At 52.9% G+C, this 10,315-nt stretch overlaps 1 protein-coding gene across 1 annotated transcript; it reads right to left on the reverse strand.

Annotated features, from left to right (window-relative positions):
- Nucleotides 1–2,602: 2,602 nt before the first annotated feature.
- On the reverse strand, nucleotides 2,603–3,883 carry UCRPA7_3437 (putative p53-like transcription protein; the record flags this gene model as incomplete). The annotated part of the gene is made up of 1 exon (XM_007916002.1): nucleotides 2,603–3,883. The coding sequence occupies one exon, from the start codon at nucleotides 3,881–3,883 to the stop codon at nucleotides 2,603–2,605; it is 1,281 nt and encodes a 426-aa protein (XP_007914193.1).
- Between the last annotated feature and the right edge of the window lie 6,432 nt (nucleotides 3,884–10,315).

Consider the following 10,315-nt stretch of genomic DNA (forward strand, 5'->3'; position numbering starts at 1 on the left):
CTGATCGATCGGCCCATCACCCGCACACAACAAAGCGACAGTACATATATGCTTGCCCAGGTAATTACATGACATGCGCTCTCAACATCCCGAGAATGAGTGCTGCGCTGCGTAAAAAGGCGGAGTCCAATTATCCCGCTGCAGGTATCATGAATGTACAAAGTATCATTCTGCACTTCTGGTCTAACAGTGCAAACAAGTCCGTTGTCCTCAGAACGGCCGATTCTCGTGAGGCGGTGTCGAACCAAACAGAGCAATGATGCCCTATCTTGACATATCAAACTGGCAGTTCCGGTTTCCTGGATGTGCCACGAGCGACTGCTAAGGCTGGCCTGTATCACCTCAACGCATACGTCTCTCCGCCCGCTACCGACGTCCGGTTCTTTTGCATCGGTCGCCAGACGTCCATTTTCCTTGTCCCTTGTGGGTGGTGCCACAGTGACCTAGGACCCCCGTTGGGGTTGCACGCTCATGTGTGTGCTAGTGAGGTACTGTACTGTACTCACATCCATCCCAGCGCACTCCAGCAAGCAAGCAAGAAGCAAGAAGCAAGCAAGCAAGGGAAGCAAGCAGGGCTCTGCCACTTCTCGGGAAATTTCCTCGATCTTGGCGTTGTTTGTCCCCCACAGTGCCGATGGTTTGTTTGCTATTCTGCCGCAGTGCAGCAAGCGTAGCTGCCAACCAAGCGCCTCGTTTCCTTAGCATTATCGATCCCCCCCTCCCTCCTTGTTTTATCTGACGACGATTAACTGTAGGGGGTGAACAAGCCTGCTGTAGTCGCTGCCGTGTCCGAATGTCTGTTGTGCCCTTGTTCGTTCGCATACTTTCGGCCCCCGACAATCAGCAGGCGGTCGTCGGCCGGCCGGTTGAGTTTGTAGCCGTAGGTAGCCCCTGCTGCTCGCATGTTGGGAGTGCACTGTTGCCCTGGGGGTGGCTGAACAAGAGAGTGCTTGCTTCCCATACAGACACCTCACCCACACAAGCAACTCATCTTGTCAGATTGTAAGCAGCTCCCGTCTGGGAAGGATGACAAGGCAGACTTCCCTCTCCTCCATCGCATCCCACGACGCTCGATTGCGTCCGTCCACCCATATGCAACAGCATATGCACGTAATCCATCCCCTACCGCAGCAGTACAACTCGCCTACCCGAAACGAACCCACACCCCTTCTCCCCGATTCCCTAGCGAGAGCCTCCGCCTCCTCCGCAATATCGCAGATACACATGCCGTTGCGCTGCATCGCCCTGCTCTGTCTAGACTCCTTACCTTAGACTGACTGCCTAGTAGCAGCAACGGTCATGGACCAGTAGTGGTAAAGGCTGTCGTCGCCCCATGCTGACTACTACCTGACTACTGCCTGGCTACACCCTAGTTACCTGCTCTGACTTGTAGATACTTGACGATTACTACTCCATCTTTCTACTTTACTGCTCCTTTACCAAGCAAAAGTTTGAGACACCGTGTTGGATTCCGCCTTCGCATACCGCCCCTACGAGAAGACCTGGGATATCGGTACTGGTTACGTATGCAGCTGCTGACCCACCGCTTGTTCATGTATATGCCTGCCCTACCCTCTCGGCCCTTTGCATAAGCCCTGACTCAGAGCGGCCACGCCAGAAATGCTTGTCATGGCCCACACCTCAATCAATTGCTGCAGTTCGTGTTGCGGGTTCTCGGGCCATTCCGAAGCAGCTCTCCAGTGATGGGAAACCATTGGCCTGAGGCTGATATCCATCCCACTCGTCTCACAGAGTATACGATACCGATAGTGGTCATACTGCCCTTGAAACGTCATACCTATGTTTCTTGGACCAGCAGAGGAAGCAACACTATGCTCAAGTGCAAAAGACTGTTCGACGGGACGTGAGAGATAATGTAAATAATCTAGATATGCCGCCCTTCAAATGTGAAATATGATTTCTTACGTATGATCATACGAAGAACTTGAGAGAAGGGGGGGATTGTAAAAAAGGTACAAGAAAATAGTAAAGGGTAACTGGGATCAGAGGAAGGAGAATGTCGAGAGATGTTGTCGCATGCAAAATGGAAATCAGAGCAACCAGGATCGATCAAATCATGCCCCCTTCTTGTTGTTGTCTTGCCACAAGGTTCATCTCGCCGATCCGAGGTTGCCATATGTCCCATCATCCCATCCTCGAAGCGAGTGAAACTCTAGCAGGTCAAGCATTGACGCACGAAGCAAGAGTAAATGAGCCTGGGTATCCTCGCAAATGCCAAACTTCGTTACGAAACCATTTCGTGGAAGTCTTTTGCGTTCTTGCCAAAGTTGTCCTTATTCCATAACATCCATAAACCAATATTCCACTGTAGAATATTGGAAGTAGGGCTTATGCCTTTTCCTTTTCCCTTGCGCCATAAACCCCTAGCCTAGAATCCCTAGGCACCAGATCCGAATCAAATCCTGTCAAAAATGCTTTTTCTCGCCTGTTTATCCCATGTCCCAATGCCATGCCTCGTGTGAAATCATGAATGCAAGTGTCGTAAGTTCTCTAACGAATGGGAAGGACGCCTGGATCAAATTGTTGCATTGGGTGTTTCAATCCTTAAACAAATCTTTGAACTCAATGACGCGATTGAGTCCTAGGTCATATTCATGCCAGACGAAGTCGGCGGATGGATCATCGCTGCAGCAGGATAATATCCACCAGAGCTTGATTTGCCCTCGAATCTACCGCACCCTCTTTGGTGATAGGCTTGGCCCGGGTAGAACAGACTCGGGAGCACTTGATCGTACTCCGACTTGGTCTTGGAGGCGTAGTCTAATCCGCTTGCCATATGGGGTAGTGTGGTGGCTGGCTCATTTCTTTGAGATGGGAACATCTCGACTGGGTTCTGTCGCGGGTCCTGGTTGTTCTCATAAATGGCGTGAGGATAGTATTGGTACTCTTTTGGCTCGCTGATCGCCTTTGCATCATCCGCTGTGAGCATGGGATCCCCGGGCAGTTCGTGGTGGGTCCTATAGTGGCCAGTATTCCGCGTGTCATATGGGGCAGCGTACCCGCCACCTAAAAGACCAGAGTTCGGTCCTCCATAGTCACCTCCCATCACCTGTGATCCGGCGTAACCGCCCATGCTCCCTGCTGAGCCACCGGGACCGCTGCTTGTACTCCCTCTTCTTTCCGACTGATAATGACCAGGCGATCGGCCGCGCACTATCATCTTCTCTGACTTCCGGTAGGCTATCTTCTTATACTGATCGTTCCCCTGAGGGCCAATATCTGCGTAAAGTTCCACCATGAGGTGGTAGTACTGCTGTGCTGCTCGTCGTTTGCCGTTATTGGCTGTTGCTTGCTTGAACTGGATTCGCTCGAAAGTATGCTCAATGGGTAGAGATCCTTGCTGGGCTCCGTAACCGCCACTTTGCTCATACATTCTGGAGGATCCCGCCATTCCCATATCGGGCTGCCCAAAATGGTTGAGTGGATGGTGTTGCGCCTGTGGTGGCTTGGGGTTCAAGCGGACTTTATCTGGCGCGGCGATCGGGCCTTTGTCTCGCTTCGGCGTATGCTGCACGAGCTCGATGGTGTGCCCTTCGCTGTCCGCTACAAGAGCTGAGATGCTCATGGCGAACCCATACACTCGATACGTCTGCTGTGAGGCACTGTCGGTCCACTGCATGACCGAATTTGGGTAATATGGTGTGAGGTTGTACGAGCAGACACAGGAGAAATAGTTTCGCCTGTAACAAGTCCACTCGTTGTCCGCGAGGAAGAATCCTTTGTCTATGGTGCCATTGATTTCGATCTTGATAGGCTGACCACCAGAATTCGCGTCAGCATACGTGAGCGTGCCTAGTTGTGTCAATGGTAAGAGGGGAGGGATGTTTTGTTGCGATTTCGAGCCGTAGCCGGAAGGATCCATTCTGAGAGAGGCTGCGATGGGAGGCGTAAAGCCCAAGCTAGGGCTTGGAGTAGGGGATATGTGGGTGCGACGGAGATTTCCTGGAAAAGAGGGTGACCTGGGCGTATGCTCTGGGCCTCTCCTGAACGAGGGCGTCGCTGGTGAGTAGATTTCTCGGGTGCTAATTTGCGTTGCTGCTGCTGGATGGGGTAATGCCGTGTTGCGGTGGGCATGTGCCATGCCCGTGGTCGAAGTGCTACTGGCATAGGTAAGTTGATAGCCCCAGTGCATCGTCAAGAATGGTCAAAATAAAAGGATGTGCTACACCTACTTGGAGCCCAGTCGAGACCTGACGTCCAGGGTTGAGAAAACGTGGGAAGCGGGAGTGTAAAAGGAGCCGCCCGGCTCTGGTGTGTAAGCTGGAGTTGGGTTAAAGACGGAGGTTGGTCCAGAAGGGTACAGATTTATCACTGGCGAGGGCTGAGTCGGCTGCTCTAGCGTCAAGGGGGAGTTATTGGAGTCCTGGCTATAGCTAATCTTGACATCAGCAAGTCTGCCCAACACACTCCAGTGCCAGGGACAGAATTAGTGTTGGCCGACCCTGGTACGAGGGATGTTGTATCTCGTTTCTCATGCAACAGTCGAGGTGTGTGACGGTTTGTACACTCGTCGCACTGCCAGCACCTGCGTCGCACAGAAACGACGGATACAGAATCGGGGAGTGCAGGAATACACTGCATCCAGGTAAAGAGCGGAGAAGGCTGGACGGCTAGGAGTTGTGCTTAGCACCTCCTGGAAGGCAACAAATCCCCATGCCCATGTGCTTCAATTCAAAAATTCAGGTCAAGTGTCGCCGTACACTGGTCCAGGCAAACTTTCCAGGAGAGTACGAAATATCAGCGGACTAAAGGGAAATATGAGGCTGTGGAGATGGGATGCCGGGGCTCGACGCTTGTTAATGGTTATAGAGGGGTGAGAGGGAAGACAGGTGGGAATGGAGATTAGCAGATATTTGGAAGAGCCATAGGAGCTGCAGGCAGGGAAGGTTTTTTTGGCGACTTGCTATTTTAAAGACTGAAGTATTCTTGGGGCGGAAGACCAATTAGAAAATTTCCCACATACCGCATATCATTTGGTGCTGGTATGTCGAGGTACTCCAGCCCGGGACAGGAGGAGGGCGAGGGATCGAAATCCTGCTGGAAAACACAGGCAAGTCAGATTCGGCTGTTCTTTTGTATTTCAGGTTGAATACGTCTTGCGTCAAGGTAGAAATCAACAGAAAAATGAGGGGCTGTCGTCTCAACCCTTCTACAGCGGCAACAGATTCATTGCCGGGCAGTTGGCATGGCTTTCGAACGTCGTTAAGAGAGAAGAGGAGTGATGCATGAGATTTCCTGTGCCGGATGACAGAAACAGTTAGTACGGCAGACTCTCAAATATGCAGGTTCGTATAAGTCATCCTCGAGGGGGTCAGGCAAGTACATGTAAGTGAGTTGCTTAGTGGGAGTACCCAGCAGGTGGATAGGGTAGACTGGGAATGGTCTCGAGTGACAATGGCAGAACAGAGACAAAGACGGGGCCAGGAACTGGAAAGACAAGGGAAGAGTGACCGGTAGGTGGGTAGGTAGGCAGGTATGCTTGCCCGTCTAAAAGGTGAGAGGCAAGAGCCTTGCGCGTGCAATGCGTGTTTGTACGTAGACAGGTAGGTATGGATATAGAGAGGCAGAGTAAGGGTAGGGTAGAGTAGGTAGGTAGGTAGGCAGGTAGGTAGGTGCTGTATATGTGTCTGCAGGGTCGCAGCTGCAAGTTCAGGGAAGTCAGGCCTATCTACTTAGGGAGCTCTCCAGGGTACGAGTAGGGTATGTCAAGTAGGTAGGCCGATCTGTAGGTATGGTGGGATGGTGGGAGCGTTTTCTCCCTGGCGGTACAAGAGAATACGGCCAGGCACGGAGAGGTACATCCGCCCAAAAGACTAGCCAAGGTGCTCATCTCTGAGAGAAGGTGCGAGGGAGGGGAGGTACGTCACAGACAGCCAGAAAGTGACAACAAGGGAAAGCCGCAGGGCCTCATCGGAGGGGAGAATGTAGAGTAAGGTAGGTAGGTACGAAGGTAGGCGCCCTTCAGCTGTCGGGAAAAGAAGCGCGCCCACGTCGTACAGATCCGCACGCTAGAGTCCTTCGTTATTGTGCTCCCGTGTTCTGATCCCGGCGTGGGCTTCGTTGATACCGTGAATGATGGGGTGGGACACTGCACATGGCAGAGCAGAGATCGACTTGCTGCCCATGTCCTCGCCCATGCACAGTGATGCGATGTGGCAGAGGTGATGGCCACAGTGGGCGGCGTGGTCACTAGGCCTGCCACCCACTGTGTGTTTGTGTACGTATTTGTGCATGTGTGAGTGACTGAAAGAGTGCAGCAGCGCAGCCAGGGCTTTGAGCTCATGTAAATTGGCAGGTAGTCGTGGGAGGTAAGGAAATACCTAAGGTAGGCAGGTACAGGTAGTGGTGAGTGAGTGAGTGAATGACAGCCGTCGCCGGGTACAGTCGTAAGTGACACTAGTCGCCTGGGCCGGCCAACAAGAACAGCCCGTTCGGGACAGGCGGGTCGATGTGCAGGGGGGTTCTCGGTCAAGTGAAATGTGAGACTGAGAGGGATTGCCGGGACATCTTAGAGTACCTAAGTATGTATGTAGGGATGCAGGAAGTCTGTCTGGGGTTGTCTGTCTGTCTGTCTGCAGCCAGCATCATCGAGGACGGTGCGTGCGCGCATACATTCATGTTTGTCCAGAGGAAAGCCATGGATCTGCATGAGCAGTCCAGGACTAAACCTAGGTAAGGTAGACAGGCCTGGGAGTTGTGATTGTGGCTTTCTCAAAAAGCTACCCAAGCAGGCAGATGAACTCATAAAAGGCAAAATGGCCCAAAAGCAGACAGATTCAGGTGGGCGAGGTTATGCATACTCACAGAGGTCTAGGTCGTCCTTCCTGTTTCCGTTTTTTTTCTTCTTTGCAGTCTCGCGACTTTGAGTGATAAGTGGCGATAATGTCGCTCTAGGTAGGTGGTTGAGGGTTGAGGTAACAACTCTTCAGCTATCGTGTAGGTCGTTGTTGTCTAAGTACGGGTTGGGGACGGTGGCTGTTGACACGGCTGCTGCAGCTCCTCCACCATCTTTCTCCTCGTATCGTTGTCTTCTCAGCAGAAGCGCCGCGACATTGACGATGATTTGAGTTTTTGATTGCCGTTTAGATTAATGTCATCATCGGCGCCCGGCAGCCCGAGAAAAAGACGATATCCTGGTCGCCTGTCGAATCCAGTCCAGTCCAGTTCAGTTCAGTTCAGTCCTGATCTGACCTGTCCTGCTCTGCGCAATACAGATTTTTGACAATTTGGTCGAATTCTCTTTGATTTGACTTGAGAGCTGAGAGATTTGAGTTGACTTGGCAAGAGACCGCAGTTGCTGCTATTATTGCAGCAACTGCAAATGCAACTGCAACTGCACCTGCCGTTGCCGTTGCCAGTTGCAGCAGGTCGGGTCGTAGTTGCCCCAATAGTTGCAGCAGATCTAGATGCGGCGGTGCAGCTGCGATTGACGCCTCTTTTGTCCTGATGCAGATCCGGAAAGAGCGCCTTCCTTGCAATTCGGACACGGTCCAGGACCAAGTTTGGAAACGGTTGGCGGCAAAGAACAGCAAGCACCCAGGCGAGGCGAGGTTAAAATAGGGAGGAGCGACGCAGGCCACAGCAAGCGTGTGTAGGTTGCGCCGAGCGTGCGCGCGCGCGTGTACAGTGTTATATATATTTATAAAAGGAGCAAGAGCAACGGACGGGTAGGGCAGGTATAATTAGACTAAGGCAGGTATGGATGTCGAGTGTATGTGTGTGTGTGTGTGGGCAGGCGGAAGAAAGGAGGGGAGAAGAAAATAGAGTGAGTAAGTGAGCTTAGCTAGTTACCGACCTTTGGAAGTTGCGAATTCATACGCAAGTCCTCGTCTCTAGCAGGCGAGGCGTCACGGCGCAGGTAATCGTAGAGCTGATAGTGCTGCTGCTGCTGCTGCTGATGGTGCTGATGCGGTGGGTGCTGGGTAGCGGTAGCGGTCTGTGTCCGTTGCGCGGGGCCATTGTTAGCTAAGCTCCTTCTCACCACCTCAGGTAGGTACCTAAGATAGATACCAGATACCCTGGTTGGTAGCCAGGGCCTGTATTTTTGGTTTTTGGGTGGGAATGTGATGTGTGACCGTATATAGACAGAACAGCATGTAGGCAGGACAAGGGAAACCCAGCAGAAGTGAAGTGCAGTGCAGCGCAGGGTGACATCGATTGCGGCAGCTCGCCCGTTGGGTATGTACGTGTACTGTAGACAGGCATCGAGCTTGTAAGCACCACCAAAGATACAGATGCAGATACAGGCAGATACGGAACCTGCAGCCTGTGTCAAACCAAGACTTCAGGTAGGACTTGAGTTGCAGGACTGTATCGTTTCGTACTGTAGGTGCCACCGTACCTCCTCGCTTGATACCTTGGGCAGACCGGTGTTCTCTCTCCACTGCTCTGCCCTGCAGAACCGCAAGGTGCACACAAGCAAGAACATGCACATGCGCTAAGGATGTTCTTCATCTTCCCTCGCCAACGTAGACTGAGACAGTGGAGCGCCTGGCCGGTGTTGAGTTCAAGAAGACTGCGAGTGAGTGGAGCCAGCCGTCCGAGAACTCAGACCAACAACAGCCCAGCAGCAGCGGCAACTGATCTGAGACCTCGAGCTGACTGAACCCGGCGAGCGAGGCTACAGACGCAGCCAGACGGGCCCTAGTGCACAGGAGTGGTAGGGAGGAGTGGGAGACCGGGGCTCGACTTGGCGCTATCTCGACGCCGTCGTCGCCATTGGCTTCCGTGCCGTGAGTGGCTTCTCCTGCCCTTGGCCTGGGGGGAGGTGAAGAGGAGGAGGAGGGGAGGCCTTGTTCTGTTCCGCCGCCCGGCTACCCACTTGGTGCTTCTGGCGTGCCGTGAGGCGTTTTAAGGATGGGAAGGGTGCTGACCGACCGTTATAGTTGCCCCTGTCATGCCCAGAACTCAATTTGCACACTCGTTGAGACAGGGTCCCCGATTTTATCCTAGCCAATTCCATGCCTGCGTCAGCGTCCCAAAATCCAGCGTTTCGTCAGTAGGCCCGATCAAGGGCCAAACGGCCATCACAGGGGGGCGCGCAAAACACCATCACAGGTGTAAGGTGTGCTGTGGAAGAGAACCCAAGAGGCCCTAGGGAAGAAATGTGCCAGTGCAAGGGAATCATGGGAATTGCGGGATTGGAAGCCCGCCCGCCGAGCTGGTTCATGGGAGTCGTCGAGAGGGCGATGAATGCGACCGAGGGCATGGGCAACGGACAGCTGATTTCAAGACTGTCTCGTAAATGGCGGCCAGGCGACATCCGCGGAATCTCGATCAAAAGGAACGAGTTCCCTGTTGGATGCCCTCCTAAGCTCATTGAGATCGCCCCGCACTCACGCTTTCTTCCTCGACTCCCAACGGCAGCTCAACGGGTTCCGTAACGCGGCTCGGATGAGTCCACGGATCAGGGAGAAGTCGGAAGCCACTCACCTGCACGGTGGAGATTGCAATTCGTCCCTATTGGAGAGTCAGCTTTCTTTTCCTGCGCAATCGACGGCGATCCGATTGATCGATTCGTACGCATCTCTGGTTAGAATCGGCAATGCTTGCTCCAGGGACCATGCGGCTTCGCCGGTCGTCCGGGTTCCGTACCCGGGGCCTCTCCATGAATTGTGGGCGCTTCTTGCGGTTTTGTGGCCTACTAAGAACACACTAATGACCAGAAGTGCGCAGAGAAAGTATCTTATGACGTTTCTCTTACGATCGCCGGCCTTGCTCTAATTATCAAAGGGGAAGTGCGTACTTACCGGAAAGTATCGATGAGTATCTTAACGATTCTTTCGTTGCTTCTGATGTCTCGCTGCTATTATCGGCTTCAGAGGTTGAGACACTGCTTTATCTACAGGACTTTGGGGTCTGTATTCAACGATGAAGTCGTGTTCTTCACAGTTACTCAAGTGAAGTGCTGAGGCTGTAGTGAGTAGGAACCAGGTCGAGCTGATGTCAGTAGTGTCTTGCCAGCTGCTCGCAGCCTTGCCTGTGTCTTAAAGGTTTCTTAGGGTACGCAGAGTACAGGGTGCTGTAAAGGTACGAATTTAGAAGCCCCTCAGCTGTAACCCCAGGAGTGGTGGCTTGACAGGATCGCACAGGGTTGAGAGCGGCGGTGCTGGGAGTGGTTGGAGCCTCAAGAAGGAACACAGGTGATACAGGGTCAACAACAAAGAGATCTCAGATATCAGTTGTCCAGTAGACAGCCGATATTTCAGAAGAGACGGGGGAACTCGAGAAAAGGGCGGGGGAGGGGAGTGCGATATGTTCTCCTTCTTAAGCTTGGACAACTCGGTCGTGCAAG

Source organism: Phaeoacremonium minimum (genome assembly GCF_000392275.1).
Source record: "Phaeoacremonium minimum UCRPA7 unplaced genomic scaffold PA7_03_scaffold_270, whole genome shotgun sequence".
Classification (NCBI taxonomy): Eukaryota; Fungi; Ascomycota; class Sordariomycetes; order Togniniales; family Togniniaceae; genus Phaeoacremonium; species Phaeoacremonium minimum.